Here is a 19,861-nt window from a genome sequence, read left to right on the forward strand (position 1 = left end):
TCTCCACTATTCTCTACCTTCACTAATCTATATCTCTACTACAATGTTCGCTAATCTCTATCTTCAGTAATCTGTCTCCACTCATCTGTCACTAAACTCTCTTTACTAATCTCTATCTTCACTAATCTCTCTCTCCACCAATCTCTTTCTTCACTAACCTATATTTTCACTAATCTTTATCTTCACTACCCTCTACTTCCCTCACACTTTCTTTCATCACATTCTCACATCATTCGTCACCTTTCTAATCCCATTCAACCAGACGCATAAAGGAAAGACAAAAACACGCAGCTTTATCCATTGACTGGTTTCACAAGAGGGGCCCACACTCTACAAGCATTGTCTTTTTAGTGGGTCCCTCCGTTTTTTCACACAGTGCATATTGACAATTCTTTCATTTTCGTTACTTCTGCAACAATTGCAATGTATTGATACTATTAGTTTTTCTCATTATTGTTGGTTTCTTTGTACGAATTTACATACATTGTTTCTGTCACTCAAGAAAGTGAGATTTATGTCTGTATGATTTTATTGTGGAAAAACGAATAAATTCGAACTTGAACTTGAACAAGATTTGTATTTCTTTAGAATTAATACATCTATTTGTAAGATTCACTCTATTCATTATAATTTTCTTGGCTTATTTTTCACTAGATATCATTTTTTTTCTTTCTGTCTTGTTTTGCACGAAAGCACATACTCTATATCCTACAAAGATGACGACTGCGAAATCTACACAACATAACCCGTGAAAATATGCTTCCAGTGTACAGTTGTAAAGTACACACAACGGAGAAACACACAAAAAGCATTGTGTCCATTCGATACAAGTCACAGTTTAAGACACAAAATCCATATTGTTACAGATGCTGCTACCATTAAAACTAAAAAATATAAAAGTAATAGACAACAAAATTTACTAAAGCCATTACATGTATTGTTCATCAACAAAATTCATCTGCGATTTGCGTATGAAAAAAAAGAGAGAATATGGTAACTGAACCATATGTCTGTATACAGAGAATATAATTATGAACATAACAATCAAAATGTATTCTGACCACAAAGAGGAGAAAAGAAAATGGTGACTTGAACAAAGACTATCAAATAAAGCTCCAATGTTCACATGTAATACTGCTGGTCGAAGGTAACGATTATATGTTGGTTGGTGCAAGACAACTGATACAAGAAAAAGGAAATGTTCCAGTTGTAACAGATTATGACATGAATCTGAGTATGATGTGGGATTTGTTTTGAATACATACAAGAAACGTCTTAGAACCACATCAATTTTTAGGCAATAAAAAAAAAAACCAAAAGATAATCATTCTAGACACATAAAAATCAAAATCAGGCTTATTAGATTACACACTTTTTTTCTCGTTATCCAAGATAGTTTCCATTGCCTAAGACAGCTGTTCTGGGGCGAAAATCGGTGAAGTGAATCGATCAGTCTTAACTCGCGATTTCTCATGGAGCGAATATCTTTTAAAAGTCACATTGATAACATATTTCAGGAGACATTTCCCTCTGCTTTAACACCTTTTTTCATATCATTTTCCTGATCTAAATCTCTCGTTCTTTGTACTTTAAGGTCCTAAATGCGATCCAGAGAATATCGACATGCTTATTGTAAGCCTTACCATTGTTGTCTGCAAAATAATGGAAGTACAACGCTTATCAGGGAATCACTAATGGTCCATCTCAAAAGCAATTGTCTGAAAGGAAACCAAAACCCAAAGAGCGATGTGGATTGATTTAAAGCAGCAACATTATTAGAACACATCAGCGAAAATTTGAAGAAAATCGGACAATCGATGCAAAAGCTTTTTTAAATATCTATGTGAGTGTACTACTGTATCGGTAAGCGCAGGTAAATATCTTTTAGCAGGGACCTGTCCAGATTAAGTTGTACAACTCCATTGACAATATTCTGAGCAGTTATGACATACAACTGCCACAGTGATAAAGAATTAAAATACACACAGACAAATATACAAACAAAGGAAACCACAAAACATTGATATGGTCTTCTTTATCCAGGGTAGACGTAGACTCTTTAGTGTAGCAGGGGAGAAGTTGGGAGATATAAAACGGGGGTAAACGAACGGTTCAAATCTTTGAAAATACCTCTGTTGATATCCTGATTTCTATTTTTCTTGCTGGTCATGTTTACATCTAACAAATGAATGGTGAAAGTTTTCCATGACATTTAATGACAAAATTACAGGTTAAAAATGTTGCTAACATGAATACAGCTTAATGGGACTGGATTATACACGGCTCTGGTGACGTGTGTTTTTATGGCGCCGCGGCGTCAAAACAACACACGTCGCCAGAGCCGTGGCAATTATAATTCCTCTATTCATTAATCATCTACATTCATAGTCACACCTAAGTAAGGCCCACTACATAAGCGCCCATGAAATTACGCATCCAGAACTGTATTACCACGATATACCATGCATGAATATAATGTAATTTGTTTGCACATCGAGTAGTTAGATGAAGCTATTAACAATAGCTCATGCGTGAGCTTCTAGTTGAGGTCACAAAAGTTCGGGCAGCTGTAGCAAGCGCTAGCTTTTATACTCTTTGGCTGTAACATGTATTACGAGTGTCGTCATGAATGGTTTTATAAATAGCTGCTGGGAGGTGAGATTCGCCTCCCTCCATGATTATACATTGCTCCGCGAATTCACATGATGATGACATCGATGTCTGGCACCATATAGTTCCCTGCACACATTGGCGTTGTGTTGCTGTACGAAGTCGATTGGTGGACACATCATTCTCCAAACACTTCGATCTTTTCCCATTAAGTAACAGCGTTAATGCCGCTGGTATTTTCCACTTTGCAGATTATAAGCCAGAGGTAAGCGATGACAATCCTTTTAGATCTATCACTTTTTAATTCACACATGAACCTTTCTTTCGTGATCAAATAACGTGAGCGTTCAGCGACTATAGGTGCAATGCATCGTCATTTCATGGCGTATGTATAGGTCTGCTACATACTGATACATTACTACAATGTATTTTGTTCTGACCCGTGCTTTTTTGTTATTCGTTGTTGAGTGAGTGCGCTATCCAGCCGAATTTATCATGATTGTGTAATTACATCATAATTATAGCGGTAATTCACGTTTGGTTTTTACTTTGACGGAAATATCACCTAAACCTTCCGGCATCAGATCGAACGGGGAGGGGGGATGGGGTGGGGTGACCTTAACTCCCTCCCCCTTGTAGTGATCTGCTGATGTGGTCCCCAGTTATAAGATAGGTCCTAAATGCGACTCAGAGAATTATCGACCTGACGTACGCCTTACCATTGTTGTCTGCAAAATAATGGATATGCAACCCTTGTTAGGGTATCAATAATCTCGAGATCAATTATCTTAAAGCCTAGGGATCGTGAAGTTTTGGTTGAGATCTAATTTCAGGTTCCTATGGAATCTAACATTTTTGTGTGAGGTGATGAGAAACCTCTCATAAAATTCGAAAGAACATGTAATTCCAAGAAGAAATCAAGGTTTTTTTTTTAATGAAGATTGGTTTTGAAATGGCTGAGATATCCAAAAAGAGCGATCCTAATAAAAGGTGGGAAACACCTTTTATGGAAATCCCTTTGTTTTACTTTGTGTTTGGATGTTTCAGCCATTCCAAAACCTATTTCCATCGAATTAACTTTGATTTCTTCTTAGAATGGTATGCTCTGTACTATTTTAAAAGTGGTTTCTTGGTATCTTGCAAAAAGCTAAAAGTCCAATACTAATTTCTACCAATACTATATACCATCTCTTAAACTCTTACCCCTCATTAGCAAAGATTCAGGATAGAGAGATATTGTGCTACTCAATTGCTGGAAGTTACAAGTGACTGCATGGAGTGCTGCCCTTAAAGTGAAAAAAAAAAGACTGTATTTATTTTGATTGTAGAAAAGCCTTTGACAGTGTTCCAGCTTAGGATCATTCATGGATATGAAATTAGAGGGAAAATATGAATGTGAATTTAAAGCATTTCACCGTCATCGCGGCTAATAATAGCAGATGGAGCCGTCTAGCGTGAAAGTAAAGTAACTATTGGAATTCCTCAGGGAAGTGCTATCGACCCAATTCTCTTTGTCATCTTCAATGATATACTATCCTATACCTAATATCCTATACAAAATATAAAATGTGTGTGTTTGTGGAGGCCGGGAGAGGCTGGAGGATGTAGCCCTCATTGAGCCACCACTCTCATCCTCGGTTCCACGGCCCATGGATTAGAAATCAGCTTGCCATTGATTTACAATAAAATAGTAAAATGCACATGGCACTGGGGACGTTATAACGTTTCTTATTTCTCTTATACTCAGGTGGCATCGTAATTGGCAGAACCCAATATTCGAGGAAAAAAAGAGGAAAAAGCAGAGCTGTAGTGTTGCGACGAGATCGAGAGTCCGTTTCAGACGTCGAGAAGATCCCTTTAAGATGGCGTTCCTCGGAAAGCTCGCTGAAATTCATCAAAGGATGACGAACGAAGAGTTTGAGGTGTGATCTGGGAACAATCGATTAATTCATTCGATTGATTCATAGGGATCCAAATTCGAGCCTAAATTGTACATTTCCATCTTCTTCTCGAAAACAACGATGGATTTTTACCAAACTTGGAAAGAAACTTTCCTAGGGGAATAGGATCTTAATGTGTTTGAATGGATACCATGCTCCCTGACCCCAGGGGCCTCTAACCTCCTTAATTGACGAACATTCAATGATATCGTCTAGAATCAGAAGTGATAGATCTTTAAGTTCGTTTGTTTTTTAAACTGCATAGTTTTTTTCTTTTTTCTTTTTTAAATGACGCCCGCGAACAGTTGACAACGCTTTCGAACCTCTGCGCCGGTTTGGTGATCTTTTGTACACTAAAATTCGAATGCTGAACTTTACCATTTCTTTTCGACATTTGCGTCCTTCGCAAATTATTCGCGTGCCCGTAAAAACAACCCGTTGGAATCACACTATCCTGAAGTTGAGCAAAGATGGGCATACGATAAAGGAAATGATCAAATTTGGGTCTGATAGTACATGCATAAACATCGGGTTATTCATGAAGGGATATTTCTCAGGTTGCCAACAAAATATCGTACCTGCTTCGGTATTTGATCGGCTTTTAACCAAGTTTGGTGCTAACTTCCGTGAAATTAGAAATTGCGTATGCATATTACCATCTTGTGTCAATTTCGGGACAGTGTGACGACAGCCTATCTTCGTCATGCGACATTTTTTTCAGGTTGAACACGACGGCAGAAAATTTAGAATGAAGGTGAGAAATCGCGTTCACAGTCTTAAGGAACTCCAGGTTTATGACGTCACCGCTACCGACCTCCTCACGGGCGTGTCCAAGCAGGTGAAGCACTTCGCGCGCAAAGACGACGGCGTGCAGGCCGCCATCCGAGCCGTCTGGAAGACCCTCGAGGATCACGGTCTCGTCGGAGGTGCCGGGGGCGTGGCCCAAGGCAGTGCGGGAATTCCTCTGCCGCCATCTTCTTCATCCGCCATGACCACAAACGACAATCGAACCGAACAGTCAACATCAGGTATACACATTCCAGTCATTTGAAATGATTGAAAGTGGAGATTGACCCCTGGAAGAAAACTTTTAAGAGAGCAAAACGAGCAGCATAAAGTCCCTTGATAGAATAGGGAAGTTGTGTAATTTTAGTTTCACGTATTTTTTTTTCCATCGAAATTGATAATTATGGTTCATAACTGCACACGTAGATAGTAAAAACAAAACAATGGACTGAAGATGTTCTTGTTTGTTTGTTTGTTTGTTTTACGTCGGGATCGATCTTAAAAGCAGGACAATGTATCGCGCCCTTGGCTTGTTAATTACTTTAACCAGTAACTATAACTAGTATTTGTATGAGTATTTGTATGAGTATGAATATTTTCAGATGCTGTAACCAATAAAACGTTTGAATTAATCGATGGTTACTGAGTCGACTGTCCTCCTGTGTCATCTGAAGCATTGCTGAAAGAAAGAAACGACATGTTTTCACCTAGAATATAAAAGCCCACATCATCATATCAAAAGCACTTGGGAATTCAATTAAGAGTTCAATCTCCGACAGAGTCGACGGAGTTAATGTCAGCAGAGCAACTGTTGAAGGATCAAAATTATGCCGGTGGAGCATCTGTCCTGGCACCGAGAAAAACAGTCATATCATCATGAAGAGTTTTAATGCAAGACCAGATAATCATCGCTTTCATCTTTTTAAGGAAAGGTCATCATCAAGTAGAGACAAATGATTTTTTTCAATGATACGTATGAAATTTTTCAAATACAGTATATATACTGTATTTGAAAATAAATATTCTTATACATATCATGGATAACTGTCTTTGCATCTACACTCTGCTTATCATTGCTTGTTTAACAAAATCCATCAAGACAAATTGCTCCAGGCGCTGCTGAAAAGGGGTATCATCTCAGAAGATGACATCAAGCCCAACCCTTCTCCGTCACGCCCTCCTCCGCCTTCATCCAATCAGCATCCACCAGGTAACCAGGGTAACTGAGCTACCAACCTGTTTTCTGACCAAATGCTTCCACTAACAACTGTCTTTAACACTTAAACCAACTCGTTATTGTAGCAATACTGTAATGCTACACCAACGAGGGAGATCTCACCTCCCTGCACCAACAATAACAGATAACGGTTTGTGTGGACTGGAACGATGTGTACTCAGGTTGTAAATATACGCATGATAAATCGCATAAGTAATATTTCTCCTAGCGCTTGCCTGAACACTTATCTAATTCACTGTCCTGATAACGCAGTGTGTATCGAGTCACATGAAATAGTACGTCATTTTACTGATGACGAAGATATTTGTTTTTCTACTACGAATATTGCTCTAATAGGAAAATAGAAGAGTTTCTAGGTTGCAGTATGTACGACTGGACCTTTATTTCAAAGCCAATGGCATAATATGTTAATGGCAAGAAGCAGGTTTCATTGCTGACAGTTATTAAACCTTCTTCGTACAAATTGTTACGGCCAAACTGTACCACAACCTCGTCAGCTCGTGGTAGCGATGAACGCACATCATTGCCCTGTTCTAGCAAAATCGTGCAACCGTGCAAATCCAACTGACGGTTTCGTATGGACTATCATAACTATTGAGTCAATATGGCGGACTACATGTAATGGCATCGCTTCGGTCTCATGGAAGAAAGAATTACAAATACTTTGTTTGTTTGTTTGTTTGTTTTTTGTTTGTATTATTGTTCCATGTTCCACGTTTCAACAAATAAACCATAAACATTTAAAAAAAAAAATGCATGGGTGAATGATTGTCAAACACAGCAATTAAGACAATGGAACATGTGAAATATGAGGAATCTACATAGAAACATAACTTGTAGGGTGTAGATTCCCAGATGCTGATATGAGATAAACTCTCACTTGAAATTTACAACTTGGAAGGAATGACAATTTATGAAGTAAGGGAAAACAGACGTCGAAGAATATAAAAAAGAAAACGAACAGAACAGAATGTCCTATCACAAAACTTCGAAAGAATGGCGTGATTTGGTAAATCAGGAAGTGAGAGGAACGTTTTAAATGTGTATTATGTACATCATTCTTATCTGATTTTTGTAGTTAGGACTTGATTTGAAAAAATAAACACGAAGTTTACAATAGATAATATGATACTTATTTCGTGGGTATTTTCAACTGACACACAAACAGAGCCGGAAGAAATTAATGTAAAGGCATAGGCAACTTTTGTGTGCATGAATTCTAACATGAGGTACTGCGCCTGACAACCACTAAGATCGCTCTACTGGGCTTGCATGCTCAACATGATAGAAACTAATTCACAAGCGTATGGGATTCTCCGTATCGAAGTTTGCCCAGAAGAAACATGTATACATTAAATAAGCACTTCACTTAAGTCATCCGGGAAACGTGTAGGAAAAATTTCGATTGACCTTCATGTATTTGGTGAATAGATTTATCTATTATATGATTTTTTTTTACCCAATCCAAACGACAACGGCAGCCGGCCAACAACCCGATGTCGAGCCCGATGTCGATGGCTACTACACAGATACGTTACTACCAGCGGCGACCCCTCGTCCTTCAGACCTGGACCCAAAAAATGTAATCTTTAGTGAAAACTTAATACAACAAATCAGAATAACACATAAGACCATAATTCCATATCTTTTGTAGTTCATTTCCTCTAATTCTTTTTTTAACAATTGAAAATAGCAACAACACGTTGTTTCTTAGCAAGAAACTATGATAATGTCCACCTCAAGTTGTGATGAAAATCGACAGTGGAAACAAATCGAACCACTTAAATCAAACTAATCCAAGCCTTCGCTTTTTTCAAAGCAAATATTATATCAAAGTATTACGTCAAGGGAACTAATGTTTTGAATTAAGATTGGTGATTTAGGGTTTTGAACAGTGTTTTTCGCAGAATGTAAAAAAGGGACTCTTCTCATTTAAAAAGAAAAGTGTAAAGTACTATAAGCCTCAATCTTATACATGGAAAGAGAACTATCTCGCTCATCTGATACACATGTATGTTTACGTATCTATCTATCTATCTATCTATCTATTATATATATATATATATATATATATATATATATATATATTGTCGAGCACTCCTGTGTCTCTGGATATCGCTTGATCCCACGGTTTTAGACATACAACACGTGGACATCGTCGGACAAGGGCGTGGCCTACATCCTAAACAACAACAAATTCCCTAACTTTCCCGAGGACGAAGGAGGGTTGAGACGAGGGTCGGAGATCGACGTCTGCAACGTTGAACATGTCTTCAACCAGCTCGGCTACAAGCCGGTGGTAAACCACAATCTGAAGAAAGACGTGAGTTGCACAGAGGGTTTCCTCTCTTTTCTCGCCATAAATCGGGTATAACTTTTCAAACGAAACATTTCTGTCATGAATTGACGGACTATTCTGGTCACCTGGTCTACACGATGATTCCATAAACTGTTACGTCGAGCACTTATGCATTACGTAGATTTGAAAACGAATGAAGTTCGTAATACCCCCATTCGAGCCACAGAGATTTTTTTTTTCGCATCGGTCACTCATCGGAAGCAATATTTGCAGCTTCCGGCCACCCAACGAAGTGTGTCGGATCGCAGTCTGATGAATCCGAATTGGTTGGTCGACTATCAGGTCGGTGTCAGACATCTCGCACGTGATCCTCATCGGACGATCTTGCCTCACTGGATCACCTCCCGACATGTCTGACACTGTCCTGATAGTCAACCAACACAGGTCGGATTCATCGGACTGCGATCCGATACACTTCGGTGGGTGGCCGGAAGCGATATACTCTGCTTCCGATGAGTGCATGAAGAGAGAAAATCTCTGTAGAATAGAGGTATAACCAACTGAGAAAAGGAAAGGTCATTCGTACCCATGTGTACATAACTTCGACCTGGCAAATCCTGAAGCGCAACTGAGTCAACACAGATTTAAAGGGGCATACCAGGCGATTTTCATGCTTTCACATCCTGTAGTAATAAATCAACAGCTCCATGTATAGCTTTGTGGAATTCATGGTGGTCCTTGATCAGAGAAATCAGTACTCTGAAATCCCAAAACAAATTACACTCAACAAAGATGATGACATATGAGCTACACATATTTCAGAAATATAGCAATGTAATCCATTACAATATCACGAGCTTAACAAGTTCACCTGTGTAGAATTTATGCGTGCCTTCTTTTATTCAGCTTCCTTGAGCCCCAACTCATGCATTCCTGTTGTGAGGCTGCCATGTCATCATCCTTGTTCAATGTAATTTGTAATAAATTTAAAAAACACTCCTATTCCTCGATCATCCAAATCACTACAAAGTCTGAAAGTCTGCACCCATCGTGTAACCAATTTATACTTGTTCATCATTATGTAAAAGTCTGAAAATCATCCGGAGGCCTCCTTTAAGATTCTTTCTTTTTTAATAATTTTTTCTTTTCTCGTGTACGTTTCTTGCAGAAACACTTTTGACCTGTTGTCTTCTTATTTTTTTCAGGAAATCAAGGAATCGATTAAAGAAACTGTCAAGAAAATCAACAAAGATGGCGCAGAAAAACACAGTTCCGCTTGTTTCTTCTTGATGAGCCACGGTAACGAACGAGGCGTGAGCGGCACAGATGCAACCAAGACTGACAAGTGTATCGTGTCAATCGACGAGATCAAGGATATGTTGAGTGGACGAAACTGTAAGGCCCTGCTGGGCAAGCCGAAACTGATCTTCATCCAAGCATGCAGAGGAAGTGAGTAAAATCGCCACTTTTTTGATGAAGAAAATTGCCAGCAACTGGGCCAAATTAAAGCCATCGTAAATAATGCTAATATTCCACGTTTGTGACAGCTTGACATGAGAGCGCTTTAATACAGCAGACGCCCCCCCCCCCCCAAAAAAAAAAAAAGACAGACAGACAGAAATTGTAAGAAAACAAACAAACAAACAAACTGGCATGTAACTACCGACCAATGTACTAAAGATTCATTCCAGATCAAAAGGACCCGGGTTCGATTCCCGAATCTTACTGATCAATGTTGTGTGTAATCATACCGTCCCCATTTGTAAGAGGCAAAAGCTGTGTCCCTTATACAGGACATTAAAGGGGCTGTACAATACTGGTGGAGATGGGGATTCATGTTTTTTACATTCCTAAGTGAGATAATGAGAAACCTCTTATGAAATATGAAAAAGCATTTAATCTTAAGAAGGATTCAACGTTTATTCGATGAAAATTGGTTTTCAAATGGCTGAGATATCCAAAAAAGTAATAATAATAAAAGACTACAACTTTATCAGGAGCTCTTTGTTTCACCTTGTTTTTGGATATCTCGGCCACTTCAAAACCGATTTTCATCAAATAAACTTTTGATACCCCTTAGAATGGCATGCTCTTTGACATCTCATAGAGTGGTTTCTGAATATCTCGCAAAACGTTAAAAGCTAAATCCTCACTTCGACCAGAACTGTACACACCCTTTAATTGAAGGTCCGTGTGTGGGAGAGTCACAACTCATGCACATGAAAGATCCCGCTTCATTCATTCATCGCAAAGAGCAGAGTGCGTAAATCGGTGAAGTAGCTAGTCTCCCCTCACATCCATCTGGACCCCCATGGAAGAGCAGCTATAATAGTGCAGCTAAATATGGGATATCCAGCCATCTTCTCAGATGGAAAAACGAAATAAATAAGCCGTCCGAAACAGTATAAACGTAGTAGTAGGGGTATAAGTTGTACGTGTGGTAGTTATAACAGTGATAAAGGTGATAATGATGATAATAATATTATAATATCCTTGTCAATATCGACAGCTCAATTCACCCTCAACGCAGACGAGCTTGACGCACTGACGTCGAATACGAAGACGAGGCGTGAAGAGTCAGACTTCGATGTCGACAATGTGCTGAGGTCTCAACCGGCTCCCCCAATGACACTGGACCTCGATACGCCTAGAGTGATGAACGACTTCGAAGTTGACGGCCGCGGTGAGGAACTGCCCAACAACACCGATATATTCGTGGCCAATGCAACATCGAATGGTAAGGAATGAAGATATATGTAGCCTACAGATGTAATAATTCTCCATAAACTTAATATGACACGTGCAGTAATTTTGCCACTTGAAATGGACTTTTACGATGCAAATGCATTTTAACGTGTATTGATTCATAATACCCTGATCATGACGAATGTGGCCGAAAGAATATTATTTCAACTGTGTGCCAAAGTATTTGCTACTATCTTTATTGAGATTACTTGAATACGCCACACAAAAAAAGCTTCCAAACCGAGATTCTGCCAGTAATATCATTTGTCAGTCAGTGGTAAAGAACTAATGTAATTGATAAGAATTAGTTTACCATATTTTGACAGATATTGTCGCTGACAGAATCTTGGTTAAGAAGGTGTTTTGCCTTATTTTTTTCTCTCTCTCATTGTGGCCGTATCAAAGTAATAATTATGACGAAAAAAAGGAGCAGAGAAATTATTATAAAATACATGGCATACAAGATAATTATTATGAATCAGCACCAAGTAATCATACATCTGCATTACATAAAGTTTCTGTAAGATACAGAATTCAAACTATCGCTATTAGGGGTGGGGGCTATATTGTGTAGTGAATAAGGCATTAGACTCTACAATGGGAGGTGCCGAGTTTGAATCCCGCCCGTTGCAAACGATCGTGAAGAAGACATAAATTTCCCACAGTATTCTTGTAGACCCAGGATGCGAAACTATGCTTGGTGCATGATAATACATTCAGGGCCTTCTGGGAGGACAGTGCTACTAGAAATGGGATAACCTTTGTCAAAACGATCATAATATCGCAGTTATCGTACATGTGTTTTTGCAATAAGGTCATTGAAAGAATACAATGAAAATGAAAACACTTGTTTCTTGGATACGATCGACAGTATATTGTCCTCATGACCGCCGGCATCTCACGTTGTTAAGGCGCAGGAGACTATGAATTCAGTTCCCGCAGGATTTCGTCACAATGTAAACTCAGTCTTGAAAATTTATTCAAGATTGCTTCCTATTTCATTCCTTTTCGCATTCTTTTATATCAGAAGCAAGTTGATATCATGCTTCAATATCTTATCACTCGACTCTGTTCCATAATTAGAATATGACAATATATGAATAGCTTTTGATTTTTTACTCATATTTTGTATTTTTTCTTCTTCTTTTCTTTTGTCTTTCCTTCAAACATCGGACCGACTTAAGGTTATTATTCCATTCGGGTCCCGTCTCAGGGGACGTGGTTCGTCCAGGCTCTCGCCGAGGTTTTCCTTGCCAACGCGCACGTGGACGATCTCCACGAGCTAATGAGAAAGGTGGGTCTCAATTGATCCTAAAAAGTCTGAGTTTATATAGATATACATCAATTGAATGACGATCTTATTAAACCTAGGATAGCCTCTCCAGTGCTATCGCTGTTCTTACAGAAGACTCTGCCATAATAACTATATCCCACCACTGCCAAGTATGTATTTTTACACACGGGTCGATAGGGACATAATCGACGAAAAAATAGAAGTGCCACAGTAGGACATATAAGCACGTTGCAGGGCTCGAAATCGGAACTGCCGTTTGAAGAGTCCCATCCCTCATACCACAGCCCCCTCCCCCCCCCCCCCCCCCCCGCCGCCAGCGTCTTACCGTCTCATCCTGTGAATTATGACATTAATCTAACCAACAACATTTAGGAATATGGCACACTGTGTAGTGGAAATAATACTTGGTGAATAGGGAGGGAACATACGAAATGTTGCATCAACAGAGTCAAGTGTTGTCGAGGGAGGTCTGTTATTGACAAACATTAAATAATGTTATGTCTATACAATCAAGAATACCGGTAGTCATCCAGTAAGATTCTATTGTACTTAAATTTAATGTCATTGATGTTAAGTATAGTTATTGCAGTTAGGTATCACAATGTGGTGCATTTGCATGATCAAGCTTTTTTTCTTTAATTCTCCACCTCCTCTTTCGTCTTCTTCCTATACCTCCTGTACTACGATTATTACGATTCCCACTAACTCCATTGATACTAATTACTATTACTTTGATAACATATTTTCTTTTCCTCCCCTTCTTCCTCCTTCCTTTCCCTTCCTCCTTCTATCTCTCCATCCATCCCCCCATCCAGCTCGTTCACTTTCTCCTCTTCATCATCTTCCGTCTCAAAATTTTCTACATTCCTTTTTTTCAAATCCGTGTTCCGCATCCACAAAAGGTCACGTGCCTTGTGACGGAGCACTACAAGATTTGGCATACCCCTTTAGAGGCCGGAGCTCGCCGGTTCCAGGTCCGCATGACACCGGCGTACGAGAGTCAGGGGATGCGCAAGCGCTTCTACTTTTTCCCGAAGTACCCTCCGCAGTGAGCCGGGAATATCTGGGAGACGGGACGATACTTGTCAATCAGAATCTTGCAGCAAATAAAATACCAAGTGAAAAAAAAGGGATCTAAAGTCTAATATTCGTATTGCGTCATCAAAACTGAGAATAGGCATGATAGGAAAATGAATTATGGAAACTACCTTTTCTGAAATGTATCGGCCTATACATACTCATGTAACAAGGCATGAATTTGATTCGTGAAGAGTCAAAGCATAGGGAGTTGAGATTTCACATTTCATTAGGATTTCTGCGGGTTTTGTATTATGTTCGTAAATAATAATAGGGAGCTTAAGAACATGTTTATATTCAACCTCATTTGAACCCCGAGCATGCCAAGGCTGAAGTGCAACATGATGAAACCTGTTCAATTCAACGTGAGATGTACTGACTGGAGTCACATTTCATACATCAAAAAAAAAAAAAAAAGAAGAAGAAATTTGGATGGTACGCAAATATAATTCATGTACGTGTGTATATGTGTATGTATGTATGTATGTATGTATGTATGTATGTATATATGTGTGTGTATTTATGTGTATACTCCCTGCCATGGGAGAAAAGGACCATGAACCTGGTTTACTTTATGCCAACATATCTTTGTTTTGTTCTATTTACCGATAAAGACACGGTTAAGGCATTTTTTCTTCATACATACTATACCTGTCTTGAATATACTATGAAATGTGACTACAGTCTATACATCTCGTTACTATATAATGCAATTTTGCATGCAAATATGGAAGAATACCATGCAGTACACCATGTCAGGGTGCACAAACAAGAATTTCTGAAATTTGAGAAACAAATTAAGCAGAGAATGAAATGTGAACCTTATCTTTCTCTACAACAATACAAAGAAGATTATCGTAACTATTTTATCACTTTGTCACTGTCATAACCTATCTCATTCAAACTAATTTGTTGCCTTCTTCCTTGGTGCCAATTTAGAAACACTTAAATTTGTCTTTTTAGCATACAGTGCACTCCCGTTAAAACGAACACGGTTATAATAAAATTCTGGTTTACAACGAAGTAAAAATTCCGGCCGCAACATTATACACTCTGTGTGTTTATTGTTCTATTTGTTCGGTTATAACGAAATTTCAATATAACGAAAGAAAACTGTCCTGAGGACTTCGCTATGACTGGAATTCACTGTATTTTACACCCTTGCATACTTCAAATCCATCTAACATGACGGTTATGCGTCGTCTTCGGTGATGTAAGATTTTTTTTTCTAAGGAATTCTTTTGCGAGAGAAAAACATGACTTTTGTATCATTTGTATAACTAATCATGAATATATGACATGTTTTGTATACCTTGTAAACAAGAATAAAATGTACTGAAGGGCAATACTATCCCTTGTTCTTTGAAGGAACTCGTGTGCTGATATTCACATGTTATGTGTGATGCTGTGTATCGCGAGTGCATGAAAATACACTAATTACACCACAATGTAGTACGGTTATGAGCAGAGCAGAAATTACCGTAGTATTAAGATAGGATCTCTTTTTACCAATCTTTTCCCCTAATCTCCACTTTTCTCTGTCTAAACTAATTTCTATCTTCACTAATATCTACCTGCATTCTACTGTTTATCTCCACTATTCTCTACCTTCACTAATCTCTATCTCTACTAACATATTCACTAATCTCTATATTCAGTAATTTGTCTTCACTAATCTCTCACTAATCTTTCTTCACTCAACTCTACCTTCACTTACAAACCTTTCTTCACTGATCTCTATCTCAGCCAATCTCTACCTTCCTCTACTAATCTTTATCTCCAATATTCTCTACCTCGACTAATCTCTATAGCACTGTTGATTTTTATCTCCACTAATTTCTATTTTTACTCATCTTTATCTCCACTAATCTCTTTCTTCATCAATCTATATTTTCACTAATCTTAATCTCTATCTCTACCAGTATATTCACTAATCTCTTTATTCAGTATTCTGTCTCCCCTAATCTCTCACTAAACCCTCTTTACTAATTCATATTTCACTAATCTTTATCTTCACTACCCTCTACATGTACTTCCCTCACAACGTCTTTCATCGCATTCTCACATCATTCGTCACCTTTCTAATTCCGTTCAACCAGACGCTTAAAGGAAAGATGAAAACACACAGCTTTATCCATTGACTGGTTTCACAAGATTTGTATTTCTTTAAAATTAATACATCGATTTGTAAGATTCACTTTATTCATTATAATTATCTTGGCTGATTTTTCACTTGATATGATTTTTTTTTCTGTCTGGTTTTGCACGAAAGCACATACTCTACAAAGATGACAACTGTGAAATCAACACACCATAACCCGTGAAAATATGCGTCCAGTGTTGTAAAGTACACACAACGGAGAAACACACAAAAGCATCGTGTCCATTCGATACAAGTCACAGTTTAAGACACAAAATCCATATTGTTACAGATGCTGCCTGCCATTAAAACTAAAACAAAAAAATAAAAAACAAAAACAAAAAATAATCAAGCCATTACATGCAACGTTCATCAACAAAATTCATCTGTGATTTGCATATGAAAAAAAAAAAACGAAAGAGAATATGGTAAATAAACCATTATGTCTGTGTACAGAGAATATATGAACATAAACAGTCAAGGTATAATGTATTCTCACCACAGAGAGGAGAAAACAATGGTGACTTGAACAAAGACTATCAAATAAATCTGCGACATTCATATGTAATACTGCTGGTCAAAGAGTTAAACCAGCAATTATGTTGGGTGGTGCAGGACAATTGACTAAAGGGAAAAAGGAAATGTTGCAGTTGTCATAGGTCATGACATGAATCTTAGTACATGTATGTGGGATCTCTTTTGAAGACATGCAACGTCCTAAAACTGCATTAATTTTCAGGAAAAAAAAAACCAACAACAAATAATTCTAGATACAATACATAAAAATCAAAATCAGGCTCATGAAACTGCACACACTTTTTCTCTTTATCCCAGGTAGATTCCATTGCCTAGTAAACATATACTGCTATGTCCAAAATACAAGTCTGAGATGCAGTTTAAAATGGTGACTGGCCTCATAATAGATGCTACAAAGTGGTCATCTTCTAGTGGTACAGATATTATGTTTCGCATTACCTCGATCATAACGTGTCAACAAAACATGTCACACGCAGCTCAAAGTGGCCCAGTTTTAATCAGGGTTAAGTGTTTTTTTTTTCCTGTAATGACATCTCATTCCACATCTTAATCCTTGCTGTGTCACAGACTTTGGGCAGTGTGTACAATGCTGTGAGGGTTGTCTGTGCCAATATGCACATAAATGGCTAAACTCTCATTCACATCCCTGTAAGAGTAGCATCTTAGTAAATGGAAATAAAAAAGAAAATCATAGCAATCATATTTTTGTAGGGGGAGGGGGCAGGGTACAAAGAATAGCTCACTGAAAAAAAAATTCACTGACAAACTTCAAAACTTGCTGCAAAGCGAGCCAAGTGTAATTGCCTTTAGTATACAAGCACATCAATGTCTTTTTTTTTTCATATTTATTTGAGTGCACTACTGTATCGGCAAGTGCTATTAAATAACTTTCAGCAAGGACCTGTCCAGATTTAGTTTTACAATTCCATTGACAATTCTGAGCAGATATGATATACCACTGCTACAGTGATGAAGAAAATACACACAAACAAATATACAAACAACAGAAACTACAAAATATTACTTAGGTCTTCTTTATCCAGGGTAGCCTCTTTAGTGTTGCCACTGCTCCACCAGAGGGCCCTGCCATTAATATTACCACAGCACTGCCTGATAGGCCTATGTTGAGAAGGGACATGATGGGTACAAACATCTTTTCCAAGGATGTAAGCTCTTGACGAGTTTTGAACTCGGAACCACAGACCGGAGGTCAGCAGTCTTTTCCACTAGGCCACAGAGCCCCCACTATGGACTTGTACATGTCTGAATTAAGCCGCCATGAGTGTGTACATTCGCATTTGCGCCCACTCCCCTTGTGTTTTTCCCGGCCGTTTTTTTTTTTTTTTTAAAACCATGGTAAGTTCCTTTTTACCATGGTAATTTTTTTTTTTACCATGGTATATTTTCTATAGTAAATTTTCTTACCAAGGTAAATTTTCTTCAAGCAGGTAGGCAGGGCAACAGGGGAGAAGTTGGGAGGTATGGATATGGAGGAAAACTTATAATTCAAATCTTTGGAAACATACTCCTATATCCTGATTTTTCTGTTTTTCTGACCATGTTTACTCTAAGCCATGAATGCTACAAATTGTCCATGACATTTGATGACAAAATTACGAGTTATTGAAGTGTTGCTAACATGAATACAGCTCAATGGGACTGGATTACACACGGCTCAGCCAGACACAAAAAATATCAATCAACCAATTCACATTGAGGACTTACAATACTTACACATAGTCAGATCTTCTTTTGAAACACAGTTCTTTTATAATGGCTAGTATGGTGCTTAAATGCCTCAACGGCAGAGAGAACAAATTATATCTCTCTTGATGTACAATGATGTGTTTTAGTATCGTACATGTATTCTCATCCAAGTCCTGTACTTTCACCTTTTAAACAGTTTGGGAGAAATTGGGCAAAAGATCATTTTAGGACATTGGTAACTCCATTCCAAATTTACTGAGACACTAAAACAGCAACTAAACATCATCCATTAAAGTTTGTTACAATAGTCCATTCCATTCACCCCCCACAAAAAAAAAGTACAAAAAAAAAAACTTAACTGCATACATATCTAGATAAACCAGCATCTTGCCGTAGGTGAAATTTTCAACTCCCTGCATGAAATATACTTACATGTGCATTTATACACTGCGTGAAAAAAAAAAAAATCATGTGAAATGCACTATAGCACAGTGCACAGTTAATTTCACATTCAATGGTTAAGATGTCACAGGCATTTACATCATGCTCACATCAGAGTCTTTTGTTTTCTACAGTGCTAAAAACAGGTTGTAACACAGTGCCATGAGATTATAGGAAAAACAGAAATCACTACTTCGTGCAAAAAGTTTGCCTTTTGCTTTGATAGCTTCTTCTTTCTTTCTTTTTTTGTTTTATTTGTTTTTCTGTTTCCTAAACAATCCTGAGACCATCATCATCACAATATGTACCAATTTTGAATTTGATATCAAATAATGACATCACATGGTGAATTTTTTTCACTCCTTTTCTTTCACTTTGTTTTTGGTAAGTGTCCAACATGTACAAATACAAGCTAAATGCACAGACGTTACAAAAAAAAAAGTAAAAAAAAAAGAAAAGAAAACCTGATAAGGAAGTTAGATTTCCAACACACAGAAGTAAAAGAATGCATTAGACACTTCTGGAAAATTTGAATACATAAGCAGAAATAGTGAGACTGAGAGCCATTTGTAGGGTAGGTCTGAGGAGTGGACATCGGACATTGCATTGTGTAGACGTCCACTTCCCTTGAACGGAAACAAGACACTTTTTCACCCTCAGCCAGAATTGCATGAAATGTGGTGATGCTAAATCTGACAAATATTACATTCACAAACAATGGAGATATATATATATATACACATACATATATATATGTATGATATATATATACATATACATTGTATATGATATACATATATATATATATACTATCACCTGGTAAATGTGTAGTCTGTCTATGTGACCACAATTAAACAAATACTTTATACATCCAGTACTATGCATTTTCCTTTTCAATTTCTCCATTTAATAACGATATATTATTTTTACAGCATTTCTCTTTCCTACAAAGTAAAAAAAAACAAAAACAAAAAACAAACAAACAAAACTTTGGATGCATTTGCAGTCCTTTGGGATAACATTTCACAGTGAAACAAAAATAGACGAT

At 37.8% G+C, this 19,861-nt stretch overlaps 1 protein-coding gene across 1 annotated transcript; it reads left to right on the forward strand.

The window, feature by feature from the left end:
- The first annotated feature begins 5,298 nt into the window (after positions 1 to 5,298).
- LOC139729083 (caspase-6-like) lies at positions 5,299 to 13,963 on the forward strand. Its single transcript, XM_071640007.1, has 8 exons — positions 5,299 to 5,578; positions 6,436 to 6,546; positions 8,055 to 8,155; positions 8,711 to 8,896; positions 10,078 to 10,321; positions 11,382 to 11,609; positions 12,802 to 12,911; positions 13,814 to 13,963. Exons 1-8 carry the CDS (start codon positions 5,299 to 5,301, stop codon positions 13,961 to 13,963), a joined length of 1,410 nt encoding a protein of 469 aa, XP_071496108.1.
- The last annotated feature ends 5,898 nt before the right edge of the window (positions 13,964 to 19,861 follow it).

The sequence above is a fragment of the Diadema antillarum genome, unplaced genomic scaffold (assembly GCF_040938485.1).
Source record: "Diadema antillarum isolate AM-2024a unplaced genomic scaffold, OU_Dant_1.0 seq00000217_RagTag, whole genome shotgun sequence".
NCBI lineage: Eukaryota > Metazoa > Echinodermata > Echinoidea > Diadematoida > Diadematidae > Diadema > Diadema antillarum.

Excerpts from the sequence above, each read along its gene's own strand:
- LOC139729083 (XM_071640007.1), top strand. The coding sequence starts at position 5,299 with ATGAAGGTGAGAAATCGCGTTCACAGTCTTAAGGAACTCCAGGTTTAT. Across the intron at positions 5,579-6,435 it reads AACCGAACAGTCAACATCAG|ACAAATTGCTCCAGGCGCTG; the intron begins GTATACACATTC and ends AAATCCATCAAG. Across the intron at positions 11,610-12,801 it reads GGCCAATGCAACATCGAATG|GTTATTATTCCATTCGGGTC; the intron begins GTAAGGAATGAA and ends GACCGACTTAAG.